Source organism: Rutidosis leptorrhynchoides, chromosome 2 (genome assembly GCF_046630445.1).
Source record: "Rutidosis leptorrhynchoides isolate AG116_Rl617_1_P2 chromosome 2, CSIRO_AGI_Rlap_v1, whole genome shotgun sequence".
Lineage (NCBI taxonomy): Eukaryota > Viridiplantae > Streptophyta > Magnoliopsida > Asterales > Asteraceae > Rutidosis > Rutidosis leptorrhynchoides.
This window is the reverse complement of record NC_092334.1, coordinates 642,552,085-642,578,754: the sequence shown is the minus strand read 5'-3', so window position 1 is coordinate 642,578,754 and position 26,670 is coordinate 642,552,085. Positions and strand designations below refer to the sequence as shown.

Here is a 26,670-nt window from a genome sequence, read left to right as displayed (position 1 = left end):
ACATCAAACAGAATCTATACTTCATCTTTATCCCCAAATTCTCTACAATGATAAACACTCTAATTTAAAAAATTAAACACTCGATAAACACAAACCCACAATCAAATTCTTCAATATCTATTCATATTCATATTATTCAAACCAAATAATAAATTTAATGCCATATATACAAAAAAAAATTATAAAAAAAACGTACCAAAAACTTGTTCAGAAGGGGAGTGAACAATCGCCAGCTTTAATCAAAAAAAGGTCCAACAAATTTGTGTTGTCATCATCCATTTTTATAGATCTGGAAAAAAAGAACTCAAACCCAAATTCATAACCCAAATTCATATTTTTCTTCACATCTGCTTCTTCATTTTTCGTTTCTCCTTTTGTAACCCTAAAATCCTTATCTTCTTCCCTAATCTCACGCTACTGTATTTTAATCATTTTTCCCCTGATTTTAATCACTTTATTTCGAATTTCGATAGCTGCAAAAAGAAAAAAAACCAGAAGAACACAAGAGCAGAAGCATCACTTAAAGGAATTTCAATAAGAAAACTTGCAAATTCATACCGAGTTCGATTAACCACCACTACCACTCGATGAACAAAGATGAAGAACTCGTTCTTCGACTTTTATCTGAAATTAGCGACGATCCCATTTCCAGATCTGATCGAATTGGTTAACGAATTGAAGCAGAAACGAATTGGGTAACGAACTGAAGCAGAAAACTAATTGAAGCAGAAAACGAATTGAAGTAGAAAACGAATTGGGTAACGAGCATGTCAGATTCCAAAATGATTTTGTTTAGGTAAATGTATTTGGGAATCACATGTCAGTTCTAAGCGATCTTGTTTATGAAATCGCATATTTTTTTATTGATTATGTTTATTCAGAGGTGAAATTGACTAATTTTGTTTCAAACTGATTATATGGCGATGATGATGATGCCAAGGGTGCCGGAAGACCCAGATGACGATGATTATTGTGTTTATTTAGGATGTTGTTTTTGTTTTGGAATTAAATGGTTTGGTACGTTAATTAAACTGTTCGAAGAAAATGGAAAAATTAGGATTTGTTCATATGATTTGGGGATAAAGATGAAGGTGAGTATTTCAACAATTTTGGGACAAACCACAAAGAATATTTCAGCAATTTGATCAATAAAGGATATAGAGGATTGGGGAAGAAGATAAAGTATAGATTAGGGTTCATCATTTTTGGGTGGATAAGAAGGTTTAGAGAAGAGGAAGAAAGAGTCGAAGAAATCACAGGGACCGTTCCAGCAATTTTGGTACAAACCACAGGGACCATTTCAGCAATTTTGAGAATAAATGAATGAAACTGACGAAAATACCCTCACATGTCTGGCACATGATTGGACTTAACGGCCTTTTTTGACGGCCGTCGGTCAGAGGAACTAAATCAGCAACTTTTATAAACCACCGGGACCAAATCCATCAAAAAAAAAGCATAGGAACGAAACCAGCATTTTGGTACAAACCACAGGGACCATTTCAGCAATTTTGTCTTAAAGACAAAATAATGTTGAATATTACACTGAAGTATAATATTCCAATTATATTATATTTATATATTATATTTTTATTTATAATGTATTAACTCGTACGGAGTTGACCCGACCCACAGCCTGACCCATATATGGAGCTCACTTATCTTATCCATATTGTATGAAAATCTCAAAATCTTGATATCCCGTCCTCCACTCAGAAGTCAGTCTCTTTCCACATTTTCAGTACAATGAAACTTCCCCAAATTTAAATCTTGATCACAAAATTAGAAAAAAAAAGAAACAATGATTTCTGCAGAACTCTCACCAACATTCTTCCCTTTGAACACTCACCAAAAACACACTACACATTCTCATCACCATCACTCTTTAATCACCTCAAGAAACCATAATCCCAACACTAATCCCAACACTAATCAGAGCAAAATCTTACCAAATGTCAAACTTTCAACCAATTTAAAACCTACTCATTTGCAATATTACACTTACAAAGAAACCCACTTCATGAAACTACTCAATAGGTCCTGCAAAGCAGGGAATTATGATGAGTCACTCTATTTCTTGGAGCTCATGGTTGAAAAAGGTTATAAACCTGATGTTATTTTATGTACAAAGCTCATTAAAGGTTTTTTCAATAGTAAGCGTGTCGAAAAGGTGGTTAAAGTGATACAAATACTTGAGTCTCATGGTGAACCGGATGTTTTCGCTTATAATGCAGTGATAAGTGGTTTTTGTAAGTTAAATCAGATTGATTCTGCTAATCGAGTGTTGGATCGAATGAGGAATCAAGGTTTTTCGCCCGATGTGGTTACTTATAATATATTGATTGGTAGTTTGTGTAGTAGAGGGAAACTAGGATTAGCTATGAAAATGTTGGATCAATTGTTGGAGGATAATTGTAATCCGACGGTGATCACGTACACGATTTTGATCGAGGCGACAATTGTTGAAGGTGGGATTAATGAAGCAATGAAGCTTTTGGATGAAATGTTGTCTAGAGGGCTTCAACCCGATATGTATACGTATAATGCGATAATTAGAGGGTTGTGTAGAGAACAAATGATGGATCAAGCGTTTGAATTCGTTAGAAGTTTGCCGTCAAAAGGGTGTAAACCGGACGTAATCTCGTACAACATTTTGTTAAGAGCTTTGTTGAATCAGCGAAAATGGGAAAACGCGATGAGTTTAGTCGAAGAAATGTTGTCGAGAAATTGCGAGTTGAATGCGGTTACTTATAGTATTTTGATTAGCTCGTTGTGTCGCGATGGTAAGGTAGACGAAGCGTTGAATACGATGAAAATTATGGTCGAAAGTGGACTTACACCCGATGCTTTCACTTTCGACCCTTTAATTTCCGCCTTTTGTAAAGAAGGTAGACTAATTTCGGCAATTAGTTTCTTGGATTACATGATATCGAGCGGATGTTTACCCGATATAGTAAATTACAACACTGTGTTATCAGCATTGTGTAAAAATGGAAATGCTGACGAGGCGCTGATGATTTTTGAAAGATTAGGTGATATTGGGTGTCCACCTGATGTAAGTACATATAATACTATGATAAGTGCCTTATGGTATAGTAAAGAAAGGGAAAAGGCTTTGAGCATGGTTTCGGAGATGATAACGAAACGAATCGATCCCGATGAGATCACATATAACGCGCTAATTTCGTGTTTATGTAGAGACGGGATGGTAGACGAGGCAATCGGGCTGTTAAAAACTATGGAGAATAATGGATTTAAGCCGACGGTTATCACTTACAATATTGTGCTACTCGGACTGTGTAAAGCTCATAGAATAGACGATGCGATTTGTGTTTTAGAAGAAATGGTGGAAAATGGTTGTAAACCGAATCAAACGACGTACGTTTTGTTGATTGAAGGGCTCGGGTTTTCAGGAAAACGAGCCGAGGCTATGGATTTGGGGAATTTGTTGTTTAAAATGAGAGTTATTTCAGAAGAATTGATCAAACGGTTGAAAAAGACTTTCCCACTGCCGGATTTTCAAGAACCCTTGATCTAAGAAGTATATGCTTAAAAGAACAAACGTTCTACACAAAGGTATGCCATAATTTAAACAGGAACAAGTAGAGGTTTAGACATAAAGCATTAAGATTTGACAAAATTACAAGGACAGTCCCTGTCGTTTGTATCAAATTGCAAGTTCAGTCCCTAATTTTTTTTCGACAATCGGTCATCGTGGTTTGCAAATATTGCAAAGACAGTCCCTCCGTCTAACAGACGTTGAATATTTCCGTTAAAATTTGTTCAAATGCCAGTTTTTGTGTACTCAAATTTGAGAAAACAAGTAAATATCGGCACCAATGTATTGAATTAACATTCTTTCGCATTTATCTTCAGCAAAAAAACTTTATTTGTTTACGAACAGCTTGAAGTTACAAAACATACCCTTAAAACGCATTCCAATCTATTAGTTTCTGACGTAGTTGACGAGCTTCTTCATCCATACCGTTTGTAAATAAGCCTTGAATTATATCAGAATAAAACCGTTCGCCATACGGCTTGTTAGGGCTCGAAACCAACATTTTCATCACCTCAATTGCACCATCAAGTTTTCGTTGCTGGCATAACTTATGGATAACATACTTATACGTACTATGTGGCGCTTTATGCTTATTTTTCTCCATCACTTTCAATATCTTTACAGCCTCATCGATCATATCAGCGTAACAGAACCCCCAAATCAAACATCTATGAGTGACATCATCAGGAACAACCGATTTTTCTTTAATTAGTTGCCTATATAACCCGACCGCTTTCTCCATATCACCCCTTTTAGCTAACCCGTCGATCAAAATGTTGTAAGTCACTAAACTCGGAGGGATGTTTTCGTCTTTTAAACATTCAACAATCTGCAGAGACTCATCTGTCATTCCTTCATCACAAAGTGCGCGTAAAAGGGTGTTATACGTAATTATATCAGGCGAATAATTACGCAACATCATCTCATTCAAGTACTCAATAGCACGATCAAGAAGCCCATATTTACAAAACCCCTTTATTATAATGTTGTAAGTAACCATAGTTGGTTCATTAGACGTTTCCTTCATAACAAACAGAATCTTTTCCGCCTCATCTAAGTAACCATGGTTAAAAAACGAGTGAAGAAGCGTAGTGTACATTACTGTATTCGGCTTCATACCATGAGATAAAAGATCGTGTATAATCAAAATAACGTCACCAAAATTTCCCCGTTTACTAGCAACGTTAATCATCGCGTTATAAGTCACGAGATCGGGATTACATCCTTCAACGGCTAAATCCTCCAAGATTTCGATCGCTCGAATAACCCCACGACACTTGCAAATTAACTCAACGAGAACCGAACTAGTGCTAGCGTACGGAAAACAACCCTTGGCTAATTGAGCCTTCCAAAACGAAACGGCTTGACGAACATAACCGTGTTCGAGCATCACGCGAATTATCGCGGTATAAGTAATATCATCAGGTGGACAACCAGATACATTCATGCTTTCAAGAAGATCAAGAGCTGCGTCTATACGTCGTTCTTTACATAAACAGCCAATTAGCATATTATACGTGATTATATCGGGGACCCCACCGGACATAACCATACAATTTAAGACCTCGGTAGCTCGTTCTAAGTAGTTGATTTTCACTAGGCCTCTAATTAACTTATTGCATGAATGAAAGTCAGGTATTTGGTTTCTTCGGCTCATTAGGGCTACTAATCTTGCTGCTTTTACCAATTCCCATTGCTTACATAAGTTTTGTAATAGGTCATTGTTGGTTTGCTCATCGTTTTTAACAAAATTTCTACCGGAAGACGCGTTTTTCTGAACTTCATAGCGATTTGTGTTCCATGAATCCACTCTAGTTTCTGGGACCCGGTCAAGGCAGACTCGAGACTTTAACAAGTTACCGTACCTTTGAGAAGTGGTGAATTTGGTCCATGGTTCATGTGATCGAGCCTTGATGACTTGTGACGTGAATGGGCTGACCCCAATGAGTGAAGTGAAATCCAATTGATCAGAGATGAAACTCAAGTTGTTCAACATTGATGCCTTAACAAACCGAATTTTATATAAGATATTGAAGAGAACTTTGAAAGTTTATGCTGACCGTCCACAATATACTTCTGCAAAAAGTTGTATACATCAAAATTAATCAAACAAAGCTTTTGAATTCAAACAAATACGGAGTAATACTCTAGTTGTTTTTGCGTTTACAAAACGATGATTTGAAAAAGCATGTCTCTGTTTGCCTTTTCATAACTGTGTTAGATAATCACTTTTTTGACAAACACTTTTTGATTTTTTGGGCTGACGCAATAATCAGATAAATACTTCAAATTGCAAACCAAAGAACCTTCAAAATAAAAGTATCATATACTTGTAACATGAATCCCAAATTTATTAGTTAATTCAAACTGAGTTAAAATCTTCACAACAAATTGTTTTCCTTTTTTTTTTTTTTTGGTTTCAGAATAAAAGAAAGAAAGAATAAACTTACCAGAGAATCATTAGCGCAAGATTACTAAAACACTCTAATTAACAATTAAAATTATCCACTTTAGTAAAGATACTGAACTTTCGCAAAACAATGATAAATTAAAAATGATAAATTAAACTTAAACATAAAGATTGAGCTTAATAAGAAGTCCTTTCTATAAGAGCAATATTCTCACAACCTAAACCCTCCACGACCAAAAATTTCAGAGAAACTGAAACAACTCATTTCATATTCATAGCATACAACCAAAACCTATTTTACAAAATCAATTAAAATTAATAAATAATGCAGACTTACCAAACTGAAAACAAGAAAGCAGATTGGTGTTTTGCAATGAAGACTGTTAAGTTTCGCATAAATGGGCTAAAATAAACAGGTACTGTATTTGGGTTAGTTGAGTTATGGGTCGTCGTTAATTACTAGGGTTCTGTACTTTGCAAATGACAAAGACGGCGATTACATATATGTTACAATCCCCATCCCTCAAGTTTTGTATGTTTATATTTTATGTTGAAATATTACTATTTAAAAGTTGTAAAGTTTTTTCTGTTCGGGTTATCCGGAAAGAGCTAGTAATTCGACCTCATACTCTAGTGTACGCAACTCATCAGAAATTTTACTATTTATAATTCGATATAATGTTACAATTTCCATGCCCTAACGTTTCGATTACTCGTCAGTATAGTTGAAGAGGAGGTACACATTGGTGCAAGTGCGCAACAACAACAATAACAATCATTGGTGCAACAACAATAACAGTATTCAATCTCACACATTGATGCAAGTGTTTTATATCTATACCTATATATATGGTGTGATTCCTTTCACAAGAGTATATACAAATAAGGGAAGATGATATATAAATCTAACTCATAAGTAAGATGAATGGTGATTGAGTGAATAGAGTAACAAACTAATCGAAACTTTCAATTGTTGCGTGAATAACGAGTTATCCATCTTGTAATATGAAGATTGCTGGTTATGTAAATAAAGTAACAAATTAATCTCTATATGTAGTTTTTTTTTTTTTTTTTTTTTTTTAAAACACTTAAAACATCAACTTAATAAAAATACGGTCCGTAAATTGAAAATCACTTGTATTTTGTTGATTATTCAAAATGTTGAAACGTACAAGTATATATGAACATGAGTAAACTTGATCAACCTAATATACACAACCTAACCTTACTTATCTAAACAATATATCTCAAGATGGTTCCAATAAACCATATGCTCCTAAATATTAATGACCTCTAGAAGACATTGTAAAGATATCTTCTAGTTGTCAAGTATATGCTTGATTATGAAAATCTTGTAAAATTCTATTTCTATGGTTAACTCGTACAAATTCACATGTTACGTTTGTCATGACTCTATATTCAACCTCTAATCCTCTACACTTAATTTAATTATCATAGTATAGTGGTTGAAGTCATAATATATAAAAAGTTAAAAGTTATATTAGATAGATAAGATTATATTAGAAGTTAAATTAGATTAGATAGTTTACTATCAAGTAACGATTTTTATAACTTTATGTTAATCAATCAAAGATAAGAAAAAGATCATTTTAGACATTTAAAAAAAAAAAAAAAATCAAAAATAATGCCTAAAGTTGAAGTAATGTGGAGTGTCATTTCTCGACGTGTTTCTAGGTGGGTAACGGAATTAGCTCCACAAATGATGAGGAATTAAGTATTTAGAAAAAAGATTGGCCAAATGAGTAAATTGTAGAATGTTTGTACGAAGTATTTTAGTTAGTTTTTTCAAATAATTAAAATACAGGGACTGATTTTGAAATTTACTAGCATTTGTTTTTTATTTTTTAATCAGGTGGTTGAGTATATAGAGTATATGACGAATCGTGTAAAAATGGTCGTTAAGTTCTGGTGCTCTGGTTTTCAATCGTTATTGCTTATTTCTCCAATTCAACCTCTTATTTCTTCATCCTTCCGAAATACTAGTAGGTACGCACTCTTCATCTTTAATCTTATTAATTTAATTCTACAAATTAAATTAATATACATTCGTTACTAATTCATACCTTTTCAGTCTCTAATACATGCTGCTGTAGGATTTAGTATCTGCAACTGCAATTATTTTACACTTCAGCAGTGTGTATTGTGTTATAAATTTTTCTAGAATTTTTCCTTCAGTGAGGTGTGTGTAATGTTATCCGGAGCTTATATAGAAAATGTTTGTTTTGTTGGTGAATCTGACACATTTGTGAAGTTGATTACGTACAAATGAGAATTATTGTTATTATCATTTATTGATTTATGATATATGGTGAACATATATTAAAAATTCCTATTGATATTTTAATTAGTAGATTTTTTATCACATTCTACCTTTTATATTCAGTATGAATTACTTGTATATTTGTAGCACAGTTTGTTCACATGAATTTAAGTCTGTGTTTTTTGCAGAAAGATTTGTATTAGAAGTATGAGTACAGAGAATAACGATACACCTACACCTGTTTACCCTAAATTTGTACCAGTGGAACAGAATAAAATTACTTCAGTTAGCAAATCTGACGGTACGTATAGAATCAGGCAATCAGCTGTAGCATTAAATTTTTCAACATGAGCTAGATACTATTTTATATGTAATGTGTTTTTGCAGCCTTTACATTTCGATTGGTTTCATATAACATTTTGGCTCAGGTACACGCACAGCTTTATAATTTGTCAGTTGTTTGTTTTCATAAATGTAGAAATTGTTGGTCGCTTGTTTTCTTATACGGAGTAATATTTATATTTGACAATTTACAAGAAATTTAGAACAAACTTTACACAACCTTTATAACCTCACATTGTTTTCTTTTGCAGGCATATGTTAAAAGCATAGTATTCCCACATTCTCCGTCACCTTGTCTTAAGTGTGTTTCTTGCTTACTTTAAATTCTTTCGTCAAAATTTAATATAAGCAGAATATTGTGAAAGTTATCATTAGACGTTTCTTTTTTAGGCTTAATATAAATTAAATATGGTGGGCTATAATCACAGGTGGAAAGCTCGTTCTCCAATAATTCTTGATGTTGTTAAGAGTCTTGATGCTGATATCTTATGCTTACAGGTTTACTTTAAATCTTTTATATAATATTTAATTATTTGATGTGTAATTCAGGGCCAGTATAGATCCTGCATTTTGTTGTAAGACTTTTATCACATACTTGTTTGTGTATTGAGAAAATTCGTTGTAATCGTTATCAGGAATTAGATGAGTATGATAAGTTTTACAAAGGTAAAATAGAGCAGAATGATTACTCAAGCATCTACATTAAAAGAAGTGGGAAAAAACTTGATGGATGTGGGATTTTCTACAAGCACGACAAGTATGCTTATTTTTTAGGAATAGTATAAACATGTTTGGTATTGTAACGTAAATTATTCACCCTTTCATGTTATTTAATCAGATTGGAGTTAGTCATAGAGGAAAAAATTGACTATAATGACCTTGCTAACTTGGTTCTAGATGAATCATCGAGCGTCGAACAAAAAGAGAAGGCTCTTGATACTAACAATAAAGGTAAGGTACCCATCGTATAAGGTTTCATGTCCAATATGCATTTTTTAATTATTGGACTATGGTCAAAATTGGTCAAAGTCAAACTTAGTCAACATCTGATTACTCCTGAGCAGGTGCAGAGAAAGGGAAGACTGCAAGGGATTTAGGAGATCCAAACGATCCATATGTCCGTTTGAAACGTGATTGTGTTGGAATTATGGCTGCATTCAAGTTCAAAAAGCCTTATCAACATTATGTCATTGTAGCAAACACACATATTTACTGGTAATGGTACATTCTGTTTTCACATTATGATGTCTGGTTTTAAACAGATCATTTTCTTATTGGCGATTAGTGTTTGAAGGATTAAATTTTTAAATTCTGCTGCACAGGGACCCAGAATGGGCTGATGTGAAGCTCGCACAGGTGAAATATTTATTATCACGTGTTGCTGAATTCAAGAAAATGGTATCAGAAAAATTTGAATGCACACCATCTGTTGTTGTAGCTGGGGATTTCAATTCGGTTCCTGGAGATAAGGTACACACTATGACATTTTTCATTGTCTAAATGCATTGATAATGTGACCAGGATTTTGAATTTTAACTCAAAAAACAATTCAACTTGGCATAGGCACGGAGTACTCAGATTGGATTTTTATTTATATACAGATATACGAAGTTGCAAAAAATCGTAATTAAGGTTGCAATGTCTAGTAGTAATAGATACTATAAGGTTCTAAGAGGAGTTGAATCATTAACGTTTCAGGTATACGAGTACATTGTGTCAGGTGGTTCAGCTTTTCCTGCACCAGAATGTTCAGAAGACTTACCCATGCCATTATGTAGTGTATATGCATATACAAGGGGTGAACCGAAATCTACAAATTGCACCCCTGGTTTCACCGGTACACTTGATTATATCTTATTCTCACCTTCTGAGGGCATTGAACCAGTTGCTTATCTTGAACTTCCAGAAGCTGAGTCACCCGATATAATAGGCGGATTACCAAATTATTACCATCCGAGTGATCATCTGCCAATAGGAGCCGAGTTTGCAGTCGTTTAACTTAAGATGGTTGAAACCTCTTTCTGAGATTTTTCTTGTTAGGATTTTATAAATTTTGTTACATTCTTTTTTAGATGCAAGCTAAAACTTTAGCTATAGATTATACAAAGTATTCTTTTTGTTAACCCGAATCATAAAGCCGAACTTTTTAGTGCAGGCGATTGTAACATTAGCTATGGTTGCTTATATCTCCTTATATATGTTAAATGTGCTAAAAAGTCACTTTCTTACTCCTTGATAATGTGTAAACATGTGTAGACTGTAAAAATGGGACCGGTTTTGATGTGTTGTTTCGGCAAATTCATAATAGTAAACTGATCTTAATGTGTCAACTCGTCTAGATAGTTAAATGGGAACTTGTCTAATATGGTCAACGAGTAAATTTGAATGATCTAGTCTAGTCTTAATGTGTCTAGGGACCGGTCTTAAGACTTTTAAAAGTGCGTGTATAAATGCCAGATTAGTCTTTTTTGTTGCAAATTTACCTGATTAGTCTTGTTTGTTTTAAATTTAAAGAATGTTTTTACAACTTTTCAAGACACGAAAGGGGAAAATTGCTGGTAAGGTTACCAGAAAATTTTTTCTGGTACAACATGAAGGTTAGCAACTAGGTCTGGTTAAGAAAGAGTTGTTTTAACCTTGTGTTGTAGCTCATGTGGTAGTGGTCTGCCTCTCTTAGCGAGGGGTAGGAGTTCGACTCCCGTGGGGTGCACCATTGCACACAAAGTTGCCCTTTACCCTTGAATTCCACTCAAGGGTGCCTTTTGCACATCTCGTTGCGGGGGCAGTGGGGGAGGGGGGTTTTACCGCTCATGCCCTCGAATTGGACCGGGTTTCCTTCTGGGCAGCAGTTGGGAGCGGGTTATGCAATTGCGGGAGATCAACGCATGGGTGGTTAAGACCCCCTGGGTGATCCGGTACCGCTGTTCAAAAAAAAAAAAAAAAAAAAAAAAAAAAAAAGTTGTTCGCAAACCTCAAATAAAATACATATAGCCCCAAATATGATTATGGTGTACCATTATAATAAAAGGACTTATAATAGCCATACACGGTTTTAGTCACAGGTTAAAACTGAGATAATCTACGTGCGACCACCATGATCCCAGCATTGCCAACAGCCACCACTGTCGTCATTATTAGGTTGGCCTCCGCCAAGACCAGCAGTCGAGTATTCTTGCTGATCTGCTTTATTAACATCACCTGCAAAGACACAACATAAGAGATTGTTACATATCTAACAAGTAATTGATGTCATCACTTAAAGCAAATAACATATGATCTTGATCCCTTACCTTTTGTCTCATGATTTTGGGCAGCAGAAGATATGAGTACCAGTGCAAAGAGAACAACCAATAAGAAACGAGTTAGCTCTTTGTACTTCATTTTGTTAACTCTTGTGTTGATTTTTGTGGTGTCACTAATTTATAAAGCAGCTGTAACATAACTCGTGTGTATATATTATATGGAATACAATATACAAAAGTTGATTTTGGTATGAATAAGACTTTTGCAAATGCCGTCTCATGACCTCTGTTCTATCATAATGTTTCTGAAAAAGACTACTTAGCCACTCATCCAATTTATCTATTTGAAATTGTCTCAGATTAATATATAATAGTACATGACTTTTTCATACCACGTGACTAAGTTTTACTGTATATATTTTCAATATAAACGTGTAGGTAAATTGTATTTGATTGCCATGATTTGTTGTTCATTATCAACATATCCATATATGCATGGTGCAAAACCGCAACACAACTGTGAACTGCAAAACTAAACACCTTCCACTACAAAAATGTTGGGATAAGATTCAAGTTACACAAAGCGGAGATTAGCGAATAAAGTTAATTTGGGTAATAATCATGCGCATAACTACACATCTTTGCACTACACACATTAGTCAATCTTCGCACCATCTAGCTTTGGCATCATGGCACACAACACATGATCACGCACATAGGTGGAGTCACTGCACGCACAAACTAACGGATGTGACCCTGCTCAATAATCAATACATAACAAATGTCTTTTTGTTGAGTGATATTTTTTGTTCAAATAAACCCAAGGTTGACAGGTTTTTTTTTTCAGTCAAGCAAATATTATTGGTTGTGGAGGTTTTTTTTTTTTTTTTTTTTTTTTTGGCAAAGAAGGAAAATATTTTATTAATACCAAATCAAACCATACAAGAGCAGTGCAAATACAAATACAAACAACTCAACAAGACACCACTAATACAACTAGAACATCAATAACAAAAACACAAAAAAGGCTGCTTCATCTTTCACAGCACGCCAAATTTGGACCATCCTTTTCACCTTTGATACAACTGCCCATCTTTCCATTCCAATTCCCACATATTTGCCAATTTCCTAACAGCATTTGATGGTTTGAGACTTTTACTTTCATGTAATCCATCACAGTAGTATATAATTCTTCAGCAGATCTCTTTCTTTGCTTGAATAACCTCCAATTCCTTTCTTGCCAAAGAAAGTATGAGGCTGCAGCAACCATCAATCTATTAACCACACTCCAAACTTGTTTTGAAGAAGGATAAACCATTAGGCACTCAACAACATCTTGAAACTTATTAGGGATCCCTCTACACAGCAACATTTTCTTCAATTTATTCCACACTTTAGCAGCATAGACACATTGAAATAACAAATGTTCAACAGAATCATTAACACCATCACATAAAGCACATTTGAACACTTTATTGGGGTACCATACCTGCATTCTGTCTTGAGTAGCCAATCTGTTTTGAATGGCTAACCACATTATAAAGGCATGCTTAGGGTTAGCTTGTGGAAACCACACAACATAGTGCCAAGATACAGTTAATCCATAACTTCTCAGATCCCTCCATGCTTGTTTAGTAGAATAATCCACAACTTTACCCTCATTAGTCATCCACCTAAACTCATCATCTCTATCACATAAAGCTAGAACCATAACACTCTGCAAAACTGGAAACTTACTTTCCCATTCATCAGGCCATATTCATTTACTATCTTCAATGAGCTGATCAAGTGACATGTCACCAGGAAACCTAGCCTCATATATATCTCTTTTAGAAATAAACTCATTCAATGGACCAACATCGCACCATCTATCATACCAAGCAGAAAAGTCTTTACCATTACCAATTCTATAATGCACATGATTTCTAACCTTATCTCTAAGAGATAATATATGCTTCCATCCCCAACTATCCTTCTGTTTATTCTGAATTTCCCATATGCTTCTGCCTTTTAACTTGACTAAGTTAACCCATCTAAACCAAAGGGAATCCTTCTTAACAAGAATTTTCCATAAGTGTTTTATAAGTAAAACATCATTCCACTTCTCTAATGGTTTAAGACCAAGGCCACCTTGTTCTTTAGGTTGACAAATAACCTTCCAACTCACCTTTGCTTTTCCTTTGCATCTATCACCTTTGTTCCACAGAAAACCTTTTAAAGCTTTATCAATTTCCTTAACAGTTTCCAATGGAATTTTGTATACTGAAGCCCAGTAGATCTGCATAGAACCCAAAACAGAGGCAATGAGTTGCAATCTGCCTGCATAAGATAAGTATTTGTTCCTCCAGCAAGAAATTCTAGTCTTAACTTTGTCCACCAAGCATTTAGCATCCTTCACACCAAGTCTTTTTGCCAAAAGTGGAACACCAAGGTACCTCATGGGTAGCTTATCAACTTTAAATGGAAGAATTTGTAGAATACTATGTTGAATGCCCAAAGGGACACTTCCAAAGAAAATAGTACTCTTATTCATATTAGGAAGCAACCCTGATACTTGACTGAAGTCATTCAATGCAGTTTTAATCACCTTTATAGATTTGATATCACCATGACATAACACTAACAGGTCATCAGCAAAACAAACATGAGATAACTTCAATACTTAAAACCCGCACTACTAGCAATCCTTTGCTGTAAAATGAGAGTAAATACCTCCATAACCAGTGTGAACAGGTATGGAGACTTTGGATCTCCTTGCCTAAGCCCTCTACCACCTTTAAAGTAGCCATGTATCTCTCCATTAATACAAATAGAAAACACAGTGGTTGAGACACATATCATAATCCACTTTATCATCTTACTATGAAACCCAAGTTGCTGCAGAATAGCTTCTAAGAACCTCCAGTTAATTGTGTCATAAGCTTTCTGCAGATCAATCTTCAATGCACATCTATATGCACCATTCCTCCTGGTATACCCTTTCAAAACTTCTTGGGTAACAAGGATATTGTCATGTATGGATCTTCCAGGGACAAATGCACTCTGGTTACAATTAACCAACTTATCCAAACACATCTTCAATCTATTCAAAATTATTTTACTTATGCACTTATAGAGGACATTACAACATGAAATGGGTCTGAAATCATATACTTTATTAGGTGTCTCCACCTTAGGTACAAGTGCAATTAAAGTAGCATTTATCTCCCCCAAAAGCTTACCACTATAGAAGAATTCCCGAATAGCTTTACATATCTCATCACCAACAATGTTCCAAGCTAACTTAAAGAATTGAGATGTATAACCATCTAGTCCAGAAGCTTTACTACTATCTATATCAAACAGTGCTGCTTTAATCTCATCATTACTAATATCAGAAACCATACCATTAGCCTCTTCTTCTGATAACTTGTTTGGAAAATGAACTTCAATCTCTTTCAATGACTTGACAGGATGATCTGCACCCAGGAACTTTTGAAAATGTTCAACAAACTGATTTGCCACTTGATCACCATAGAACCTATTACCTTGCTCATTGCAAACACTATTCACTCTAGCTTTCTGCTGCCTATTCTTCAAAATACCATGAAAAAATTTGGTATTTTTGTCACTGATGTGCGAGCGGAGGTGTACGAAATAATATTATATTTTTTTTTACAAAATACGATACAAATTACACAAGTTTTATTTATTTATTTATGGAATATACCTAAACCTTGCTACAACACTTATAGGCAGTGTACCTAATCGTAGAGTAGTGTAGTTTTTAGTAAGTCCGGTTCGTTCCACAGGGAGCTAGCTGAGTTTAACGCTATATTTTTAAACTATATTTGTATATATATATATATATATATATATATATATATATATATATATATATATATATATATAAGTAGTAATATTATTATAAAAGGGGGGTTTACCATTTAAAGACCGGTTTGTCGATTTTAAATAAAGCGTAAAGATAAATGACGATAATTAAAATGCGTAAAATAAATAACAATGACGAAATATAAAATTGCGAATAATAAAATGACAGTAATTAAAAGTATGATGAAAAATACAATAAAAGAATTATGCTTATTTAAACTTCCGTAATCATGATGCTTGACGTTTTGATTTTAATTTATTTATCTGGGTTAATTGTCCTTTGTCCTGGATTTATTTGATACCTATCTGGTTTTTGTCCATAATAGTTCATCGGTCATAATTATAAAATGCTCGTCAAATTAACCTTATTCCCGAAGTCAAATATTTCAACTAATTAGGGATTCGAACTGTAATAAGGTTTTAATACTTTGTTTAATGATTACACCAGGTTATCGACTACGTGTAATCCAAGGTTTTATTACTTTGTTAACAATTACACCAATTATCCTTGTATGTAATCCACCCCTGTTTTAATGAGATATGAATATTAATTTATCCACTTGATCAGAATGAATAATCAATTACCCATCCCAAATAATTAATTAAATGATCGTAAAAGATGTCGTATAAACGTCACTAAATAGGACATACATAATCATTTTAATAATTATTAGATTAACTAATTTGAAGATAGGTTCGACAGGTTCCAATGAGTTGTCGCTCAATTAGACAATACCCCATATTTATTAATAGTCATAGTCCAATGTCCACAAATGTCGGTCTTTTGTCCAAACCTTAATTATGGTACAAAATCTAATAACCCTGTCTTAATATTTAGTCTAACATCACGATTAATTTGGCTCAAATAAGCATAATAATAACTTAGTTACGAGACATTAATTTAAAAAGGAAGAACATAGCTTACAGTGGTGATTAATCGCGTAGCGTTGCACGGACAGAATTTCGACTTAAAACCCGTAAAACATTCCTTACAATAACCCAATTATTATTAAACTTAATTTAAAATTATAATTATAATTAAAAATATAATTATGATTACAGAGGAAGAAGAAGAAAAAGGTATATATTACTCGTTCAATTCGCTGCCTTTTATAGATGTGAGCTGAATTTGGGAGCCATGCGATCGCATGGGTTCCCTTTGTTATTTCCATGCGATCGCATGGACAGGCTGGCCAGCATACATCACTTTGTTTTCTAGTTTTGCCGACGTTTTAATAAATAAATATAATATATATATAATTTTAAGAATTATTTATATATTATATTATATTTATGTGCATAGTTGACTCGTAATTTTAGCTCCGTTGCGTCGCGCGTTGAGAGTTGGTTCATGTCCCGGTTCCGGATTTTCGAACGTCCTTGCGTACTATTTAATATCTTGTACTTTGCGTTTTGCGGCTCGTACTCTTGTAAGTTTTAGACGTTTCTCATCAATAATTTGAACCACTTGAATTATATCTTGTACATTTGAGCTTTTTGGTCATTTGCATCTTCAAATCGTCGTTTTCTTCTTTTGTCTTCGCACTTATTTATTTAAACGAATATTACATAAAATTAGAACAATTTCAACTAAAAGCTTTACATATTGGAAGGATATTGTGCCTAAATATATGTTCATTTGGAGCACTATCAGTCACCTTCAGATAGCCATTGGATTTTGGATTTCTGTTTCAAGATAATAAACTCATCATGTTTTGCATCTTCATATTGCTTTAATAGATTTGTGGCTTCAGCTCTAATGCAACTATTATGAGGATCTTTATCAATTCTTCCTTGAACATCTTTGAGTTGCACCTTTAAATCAGTCACCTTAGTAAACACATTCCCATAACTCCAATTAAGATCATTGAGCTTCCTCTTTAATTCCTTCAATTTTTTAACAACACTGAACATAGTATAACCCTGAATATGTCTATCCCAAACTTGCTGCACAATAGGGAGAAATTCATTTTTCCCAGCTATATGATTCATGAATCTAAAAGATTTTGGTTTCTTCTTGACACATTCAGGCATAACTAACACTGCTGGACTGTGATCTGATACCAAATAAGGTAGAAAAATGCCATGAGCAGCTGCAAACTTTTGCAACATACTATCATTAGTCATTATCCTGTCTAATTTCTTCAGTACACCACAATTAGGGTTCTTTAAAGATTTTGTCCATGTGAAATTAAACCCAGTACTTCCAATATCATCAACCTCAATTGAGTTAATACATTCTATGAAATCTTTCATATCATCAGTAACATAAGACCCTGCAGAATAATGTTCCTCCAACTTTCTATTCACATTAAAATCACCTAGAATGACCTAAGGGCACTGTTGGATGATATGTTTATGAGACACCAATTCCCTCCAAAAATGTTGTTTATCCTTTCCACCATTGCAAGCATAAACCACATTACAATAGAATTTTGCTTTAGTTGCAATAACTTCAACTAAGCAGAAAATGGTTTGTCTAGATATACTCAAAACCATGATCTTAACCACATTTTCATCCCATCCCAAGATAATTCTACAACTATTGTCACTAAACTTAATATTAGACTGCCAATTCCATCTACCAAATATATTATGACATACCAGATTAACATTGTTATGCTTTAGATGAGACTCTAAGATAGCACAAACATGTAACCTTTCTTCTTTAATGAACTTCTTCACTTCATTCTGCCTATCAGCATCTGAAATACCACGAACATTTCAGGATGCAATCCTCAATTCTTTCATCATTAATAAAAGAAACAAAAACTGAACCTAATTCAGCATACCACTGTCCACCCCATCCAATTCATTAGCCAATATAGGTTCATTGGCATCACTATTAGAATACATATCCTCCTGATCACTATCTTGTTGGAGTATGGAGACATTTAAACAAAGTTGGAAAAAGCGCCACTAAAAGTGAGTTAAAGTGTTGCACGGATTTTGCAGATTTCGGTAAGCGTGAAACATAGCAATGCGGCTCATCACTCTAAGGATGCGGCGCATCCATGCAGCAAAAGTAGTTCGAGAGTTTTGGATGCGGCGTTTCAAAGGGATACGGCGCATCAAAGCAAACCGATGCGGCGCATCAAAAGGAGATGCGGCGCATCTCCTGTCTGTCAGCAAGTTGTCAACTTGCACACATGGGATCCGAACTTGATTGAGTCAATTAGCACTTTAGGTGCTTAGTGGGTTGCTTTACACCACCAATTATGGCTGTGATCATGCCATTAGTGGGTGTAAAGCTTGGCTAGTTGGTTAGTATGATGATTACATAGCCTAATGAAGATTCCTTGCTAGTTTCTTAAGAGTTCTTGTTTCTCTATAAATTGAACTCATTGTATCATATTGTAACACACCACAAAATTACTAAAATACATTCTCTAGTTGGTCCGTGGACTAAAGCAATCACAACGATTGCATATAACCACGTTATCTCTTGTGTCGATTTACATTTCTTGCATTTATAATCTTTCGTTCATTAAGTGGGTTAGTAATCTTGTACAATTACTATCGGTGGGTGATCTTGTTGAATCACTTGCGTTGTTTTGGGTCCTAATATCCTAACATATCTTTCTTCCCTCTTCTCTTTAATGCTTCACATTCAAGTTTGTAATAAGCTACCATATCATAAGTCCATTTTTTAAGTTCTTTATCAGAAAGTTGTTTCCCCTTAGCAATGAACCTATCCACAATAAGTCTATCATCCACCGTTACATCCTCAACTTCATCATAATCTGAATCTTCTTCAAGAACAACATATTTATTTGCACTCTGCTTAAAAGCAAACTTTATAGAATCATTGATTTTCCATTGTTTTGGATTCCTCTTAGCAGCTTCAGAACTGCTAGCTTGTCCATTAGTCTGCTCATTAATCTTCCTAATACCACTGACACTAAAAAGGTTGACAGTTCAAATCTGGTAGAAATTTTTTTTACCTTATTTCCCTTTCTGCCACTTTTCACTTTCCCCCTTTAAATTTATTTTAATTATCTAAAATGCTATATTTACTTTAAGTCATTTATAAAAGCAAAAACACCAATATAAGTTTGAGGGAATACAAAATCAACCAACAAAACACAACGCACACCAACTATATTCTAATGATAACTACTTATAAATCAATTATATTTAAGATATATGATGTTCATATAATCAGATTATTAAATTAAAAGGCAGAAACAGCACTATAAAGTTTGAAGGAAAACAAAATCAATCAACAAAAGAAAACGCACACTAATATGTTTTAACTAAGGATAAACTAATTATGTTTAAGATATATACATGATGTTCATAAAATCAGACATTAGAAAGAAATTCATAAAAAAGAAAAGCAGGAAGCCCTCCACCCCATATATCTTTAAAATAAGATTGTTGAGAATAAGATTGAACTGGCCTGTCAATATCGCAAAGCTTTTGACATGTCTTGGACACTAAATTGTATCTCATAATTGTTGGGGTGCAAACCTATCCCACATAGGAGGGAGACAAAAACAAATGTATGTATATAAGTCTAAGGGGAAGTCCCTCTAATACCAATTGGTTTTAGAAAAGGATGGACTCTTGGGCTTATATTGCAGGACATTGTGTTTGGGCTATACGATCCTTTCAAATGGCATCAGAGCTAGGCTATAGCCCGATGTGGTGAACAACGCAGTGGTGGCGTACCCCTAAGCGCACGGTGCGACATGGCACACCCCTCAAGTTTGCCAACGATAATGGAGTCATGGTGTCTTATATCGAAAGTCTTCCTTCCCAAGGCGTGGAAGTGCGGCGTGTCCCGATGGTGAAAGAAAAAGTGAAAGAAAGAGACCGGTGATATAAGATGGTGGGAGTATCGTTGAAGGGGAGGCTCAGTGATGTGGTCTTCGGTTTGAGGGGAGGATTTTTGAACCGGAAAACATCATTCTTGACTTTTAGAGATTCTTGGTACTTCGAAGACATTTTTATGGAGAACTTTAAACAATTAGAGGGAAGATTCCAGGAAACTCACACGAAGCTTCCACGAAGTTGTTAGGAAACTCACATGTAGCTTCCACGAAGTTGTGAGGAAATTCACATGTAGCTTCCACGAAGCTGTCAGGAAACTCACATGTAGCCTCCATGAAGCTGTCAGGAAACTCACATGAAGCTTCAAGGAATTGTTTTTAGCTTACTCCTTAAATCATTCTATAAATAGACCCTCTTGTAACTCATTATAAAAACACCACAAATATTTAGTAATACATTCTCTAGTTGGTCCGTGGACTAAAGTAATCACAACGATTGCATATAACCACGTTATCTCTTGTGTCGATTTACATTTCTTGCTTTTATAATCTTTCGTTCATTAAGTGGGTTAGTAATCTTGTAGAATTACTATCGGTGAGTGATCTTGTTGAATCACTTGCGTTGTTTTGGGTCCTAATATCCTTACAACTGGTATCAGAGCAAAAGGTTTCGTTAAGGGAACGATGGCGGAAGACGGAAAGTTTAGAATCGACCGATTCGATGGGAGAGACTTTGGCTTTTGGAAGATGCAAATTGAAGATTACTTGTATCAAAAGAAGCTACATCAACCTCTGTTAGAGACCAAGCCCGAAAGCATGAACGATGCCGATTGGACGCTTTTGGATCGTCAAGCTTTGGGTGTGATTCGTCTTTCACTTGCTAAGAACGTTGCATACAACGTTGTGAATGAGAAGACGACGTTTGCTTGCTTAAAAGCACTCTCTAACATGTATGAGAAACCTACCGCTTTTAATAAGGTTTTTCTCATGCGACAATTGTTCAATACGAAGATGAAGGAAGGTACGAGTGCAACGGATCATATCAACGAGTTCAACAACATCATATGGAGGTTAGCATCGGTAGATATTGTGTTTGATGATGAGTTAAAGGCACTAATATTGCTTTCATCATTACCGGAAAGTTGGTCGGGTACGGTTACCGCAGTTAGTAGCTCTACAGGAACTACTAAGCTAGCGTTTGAAGGAATAAGGGATTTAATTCTTGGTGAAGATACTCGTAGGAGAAACTTGGGGGAATCGACATCCGGTTCCTTGTTAAGTACCGACAACCGTGGTAGGAAATTTGATCGCGGTGAGAAGAAGGGTAGAAAGAAGTCTAAGAAGAGGTATCCATCGAAAGATAGAAGTGAAGCTGTTTGTTGGGGTTGCAATCAAAAAGGGCACTTTCAAAGGAATTGCAAAAATGGTTCCGCGAAAGGTGTAAACTTGGCCGAAGGGGAAAGTGATGATGCACTTTTGTGTAGTGTTAAAAATTCTATGGAGTCTTGGATTTTGGATTCGGGAGCTTCGTTTCATGCTACTCATGTCAAAAGCATGATGAAGAATTTTTGTTCATACCAAGTCAAGGTGAGATTGGCCGACAACAAGCAACTCAACATAGAGGGTATTGGAGATGTTGTTTTGAAGACTACTCTTGGTTCTAATTTGACTTTGAAGAACGTAAGGTACATTCCTAAATTAAAAAGGAAACTTATTTCGGTTGCTCAATTAGATGATGAAGGTAACGCGGTTACTTTTGAAAACCGCCAATGGAAGGTGGTTAAGGGTAGTTGTATTGTGGCTCGTGGACATAAAAGGGGAACTCTTTATATGGTTAAAGTGTTTGATGAAGACACGGTGGTTGCTACGGTTCATGTTGAGTCTGACTCAACTCTATGGCACCGAAGACTCGGGCTTATGAGTGAGAAGGGTATGAAGATGCTTGTTTCGAGTGGGAGAATTCCGGATTTGAAAAAGGTAGAACTTGGGTTTTGCGAACCATGTGTATATGGGAAGCAAAAGAAGGTGACTTTTGGGAAATCGGAGAATGCTCCTAAGTTGGAGAAATTGGAGCTTGTTCATACGGATGTATTTGGTCCAACGAATGTAGAATCACATGGAGGTTCTCGCTATTATGTCACCTTCATTGACGACTTCACTCGAAAGGTATGGGTTTATTTTCTTAAAGCTAAATCCGATGTATTTAATACTTTTGTGAAGTGGAAAGCTATGGTAGAAAATGAGACTAATTTGAAAGTCAAGTGCTTGAAGTCGGATAATGGAGGGGAATATGGTAGTCTTGAGTTTAAAGACCATTGTGCAAAGCTCGGTATTAGAATGTTGAAAACAGTACCTGAAACACCGCAACACAATGGGGTCGCCGAACGTATGAATCGTACGTTAAATGAAAGGGCTAAGAGTATGAGACTACATGTCGGTTTGCCTAAGATGTTTTGGGCAGATGCGGTTAATACGGCGGCTTATTTGATAAATAGGGGACCCTCAACATCGTTGGGTTTTTGAATTCCCGAGGAAGAATGGCAAGGTAAGAAGGTGAGTTATGGTCACCTTAAGATCTTTGGGTGTAATGCATATGTAAAGACCAAAGATGCGGATAGAGACAAGCTTGAAGCTAAGTCAAAGAAGTGTATTTTCGTAGGCTACGGGTCGGATGAAATGGGCTATCATTGTTGGGATAACGAGGCTAGAAAAGTAATTCGTTCTCGCGATGTCACTTTTGATGAAGATTCGGTCTATGGCAAACCGGAAACGGGGAGTCCTAAACCGAGTCATGTTACTTTTGACGATGTTTCTATTGATGATCTTACAGGTTCTAGTGGGAGTACGGGAAACAATGAATTACCAATAAACGGTGAGGCGTCAGAAAATGCTAATGATGGGGATGGTTCGAAAAGCGGTGATGATTCCGAACATAGTGCGAGTTCTAGTGATGAGGAGGACACAAATGAAACCGGTCCAACCATTCCAGTTGCTCCTACACTAAGACGCTCGACTAGAGTGCCCAAACCTAATCCTAGGTATTCTCCATCAGCAAACTACTTGATCTATACCGAGAATGGTGAACCTGAAAGTTACTTTGAGGCAAGAAAGACAAAAGAATCCATACAATGGGAGCTTGTCGTGAAAGAAGAGATGGGGTCACTTGAGAAGAATAAAACTTGGTCACTAGTGAAGTTACCTCATGATAAAAGGGCGTTGCAAAGTAAATGGGTGTATCGAATCAAGAATGAGTTGGATGGCAAGAAAAGGTACAAGGCTCGTTTGGTGGTTAAAGGCTTTCAACAAAAGGAAGGTGTTGACTACAAAGAGATATTTTCACCAGTAGTTAAAATGACTACTATCCGTTTGGTACTTTCTATGGTTGCATCTGAAGACTTACATCTAGAGCAACTAGATGTGAAGACCGCATTCTTACATGGTAACCTTGATGAAGAGATCTATATGAGGCAACCCGAGGGCTTTGAGGTAAAGGGTAAAAAGAAGTGGGTTTGTAAGCTAAAGAAAAGTTTGTATGGATTGAAGCAAGCACCTCGGCAATGGTACTTGAAGTTTGATGATTTTATGAAGAAGATTGGTTTCTTAAGATGTGAAGTGGATCACTGTTGCTACTTGAAGAAACTCAAGTCTTCTTATATAATCTTATTGTTGTATGTTGATGACATGTTACTTGCAGGTTCCAACATGTCCGAAATTAACAAGTTGAAGGGATTACTTTCCCATGAATTCAAGATGAAAGATCTTGGTGGTGCTAGGCAAATACTTGGCATGAGTATTGTGCGTGATCGTGTGAAGGGTACTCTATACTTGTCTCAATCCAAATATATTGAGAAAGTTGTAGAGAGGTTTAACATGGAAAATTCAAAGGCTCGTCCTATGCCTTTGAGTAGCACGATAAAGCTATCGAAAAGTCAATCACCTAAAACGGAAGAAGACAAAATGGAGATGGAAAAGGTTCCATATGCATCGGCCGTGGGTAGTGTTATGTATGCCATGGTTTGTACAAGACCCGATATTGCTCACGCAGTGGGAGTTGTAAGTCGTTATATGTCTAATCCGGGGAAAGAGCATTGGGAAGCTGTCAAATGGTTGCTTCGTTATTTGAAAGGTACTTCTAATATGGGATTGTGTTTTTCTAAAAACAATCTCATACTTAGGGGTTATGCGGATGCTGATTTGGGTGGATGTGATAATTCGGGGGAAAAGCACTACGGGTTATGTTTTCACAATAGGGAAGACGGCGGTTAATTGGATGTCTCGACTCCAAAATAGTGTTGCTTTATCAATCACCGAAGCCGAATATATGGCTATTGCAGAAGCTTCTAAAGAGCTTGTTTGGTTGAAAAACTTCTTAGATGAGTTGGGTAAAAGACAAGACTATTGCGTCTTGAATTGTGATAATCAAAGTACGGTTCATCTTGGGAAGAATCCGGTGTTTCATAGTCGTACGAAACACATCAATATAAGGTATCATTTTATTCGACAACATATAAATGATGGTACTTTATTATTGGAGAAAATCCTTGGTACGAAGAATCCTGCTGATATGTTTACTAAGGTTGTTACGACAGAGAAATTTAGGTTTTGCATTACCTCAATTGTTCTTCTAATGAATTGATGAGAGAAGACCCCAACTAGAGAATTAGAGAGTTAATATTCTAACAAGTAGTGTTGAATACCTTGTATCGAAAGTCTGCTCATCCGACGTATGTGTTGAGTGTGCGTGTCCCAAATGGAGTTTGGCGGTATAATGGTGGTTTAACGTTCTTGGTTAGATCGTTGATATTTTGGGTTGACGAATGTTGGGTTTGTTCAAAGTCTCCAAGTGGGAGATTGTTGGAGATATGGAGAACTTTAAACAATTAGAGGGAAGATTCCAGGAAACTCACACGAAGCTTCCACGAAGTTGTTAGGAAACTCACATGTAGGTTCTACGAAGTTGTGAGGAAATTCACACGAAGCTTCCACGAAGTTGTTAGGAAACTCACATGTAGCTTCCACGAAGTTGTTAGGAAACTCACATGTAGCTTCCACGAAGTTGTGAGGAAATTCACATGTAGCTTCCACGAAGCTGTCAGGAAACTCACATGTAGCCTCCATGAAGCTGTCGGGAAACTCACATGAAGCTTCAAGGAATTGTTTTTAGCTTACTCCTTAAATCATTCTATAAATAGACCCTCTTATAACTCATTGTAAAAACACCACAAATATTCAGTAATACATTCTCTAGTTGGTCCGTGGACTAAAGCAATCACAACGATTGCATATAACCACGTTATCTCTTGTGTCGATTTACATTTCTTGCTTTTATAATCTTTCGTTCAATAAGTGGGTTAGTAATCTTGTAGAATTACTATCGGTGAGTGATCTTGTTGAATCACTTGCGTTGTTTTGGGTCCTAATATCCTTACAATAATAACCTTATCAAAAGTTTCTATCACCAAAAAAGCATCATCTTCTCTTACTCCCGGAAAGAAACAATGTACTCTTAATACATCCGATTCTTGGGACATAAATTCGACATGATACTTTTTGGACCAGCCAGAGTAGTCTGTGTTCAACTTGTAAATATCAACTGCGACCCACGGATAAAAATCATCCAATGAAAGCAAAGCATCACTAGATTCAACCAGACGCGGAAAGGTATACCGCGGCCATCTGTCATCGGAACACCAAGGTAAAGGAAGTGTATCGCATCGATTCTCATTAATCTTAAGAAATTAAAGATAGCGATTACAAGCCCAATGAACTGCACCATTCCAATGCACTCCAGGCTTATACTCCAGCTTACGGTTATCCGTAATCGGCTTAAAAACCTGATTCGTAGAAGCAGTCCAACTCCTACTTTTCGATGAGTAAACCTCTATACGTCCAGTTCCAGTTCGATCCAAATAAATGCGAAGACAAACAAGTTTATAATGAGGAGATTTAAGAGGATCAAAAACTAAAGTCATACGCCTCGGATTACAATGATCATTCTTATCATACTTTGGAATGGCCGTGCATTGATTGATCGTCGGATTGTAAACATAGTAATTCAATGACATGGTGCGAATTAGTAATAACCCATTTGAAGATTGCACAATATTAATCACTTTATTCAAACCTGATGTACATGGAAACAACTCCTTATCATAGTTTACAAAATCTAAGGATTTGAAAGGAGGTTTGAC

At 35.6% G+C, this 26,670-nt stretch overlaps 4 protein-coding genes across 4 annotated transcripts; 2 read left to right on the top strand and 2 right to left on the bottom strand.

The window, feature by feature from the left end:
• The first annotated feature begins 1,721 nt into the window (after positions 1-1,721).
• On the top strand, positions 1,722-3,852 carry LOC139893728 (uncharacterized). Its single transcript, XM_071876902.1, has one exon. It carries the CDS (start codon positions 1,802-1,804, stop codon positions 3,536-3,538), a length of 1,737 nt encoding a protein of 578 aa, XP_071733003.1. The 5' UTR covers positions 1,722-1,801; the 3' UTR covers positions 3,539-3,852.
• LOC139893729 (uncharacterized) lies at positions 3,843-5,555 on the bottom strand. Its single transcript, XM_071876904.1, has one exon. It carries the CDS (start codon positions 5,553-5,555, stop codon positions 3,927-3,929), a length of 1,629 nt encoding a protein of 542 aa, XP_071733005.1. The 3' UTR covers positions 3,843-3,926.
• Positions 5,556-7,614: 2,059 nt separating this feature from the next.
• On the top strand, positions 7,615-10,725 carry LOC139890131 (carbon catabolite repressor protein 4 homolog 4). The gene is made up of 10 exons (XM_071873029.1): positions 7,615-7,664; positions 8,439-8,551; positions 8,638-8,678; positions 8,844-8,893; positions 9,021-9,090; positions 9,228-9,349; positions 9,431-9,543; positions 9,657-9,807; positions 9,915-10,062; positions 10,291-10,725. The coding sequence occupies exons 1-10, from the start codon at positions 7,615-7,617 to the stop codon at positions 10,588-10,590; spliced, it is 1,158 nt and encodes a 385-aa protein (XP_071729130.1). The 3' UTR covers positions 10,591-10,725.
• A 1,764-nt stretch (positions 10,726-12,489) lies between these two features.
• On the bottom strand, positions 12,490-13,545 carry LOC139890130 (uncharacterized). Its single transcript, XM_071873027.1, has 2 exons — positions 12,879-13,545; positions 12,490-12,590 (listed from the first exon to the last, which is right to left on the bottom strand). Exons 1-2 carry the CDS (start codon positions 13,543-13,545, stop codon positions 12,490-12,492), a joined length of 768 nt encoding a protein of 255 aa, XP_071729128.1.
• Positions 13,546-26,670: the final 13,125 nt, after the last annotated feature.

Excerpts from the sequence above, each read along its gene's own strand:
- LOC139893729 (XM_071876904.1), bottom strand. The coding sequence starts at position 5,555 with ATGTTGAACAACTTGAGTTTCATCTCTGATCAATTGGATTTCACTTCA.
- LOC139890130 (XM_071873027.1), bottom strand. The coding sequence starts at position 13,545 with ATGGTTCTAGCTTTATGTGATAGAGATGATGAGTTTAGGTGGATGACT. Across the intron at positions 12,591-12,878 it reads TGGTCCAAATTTGGCGTGCT|GGTCACATCCGTTAGTTTGT; the intron begins GTGAAAGATGAA and ends ATTATTGAGCAG.
- LOC139893728 (XM_071876902.1), top strand. The coding sequence starts at position 1,802 with ATGATTTCTGCAGAACTCTCACCAACATTCTTCCCTTTGAACACTCAC.
- LOC139890131 (XM_071873029.1), top strand. The coding sequence starts at position 7,615 with ATGCCTAAAGTTGAAGTAATGTGGAGTGTCATTTCTCGACGTGTTTCT. Across the intron at positions 8,552-8,637 it reads TTCAGTTAGCAAATCTGACG|CCTTTACATTTCGATTGGTT; the intron begins GTACGTATAGAA and ends GTGTTTTTGCAG. Across the intron at positions 9,544-9,656 it reads TCTTGATACTAACAATAAAG|GTGCAGAGAAAGGGAAGACT; the intron begins GTAAGGTACCCA and ends ACTCCTGAGCAG.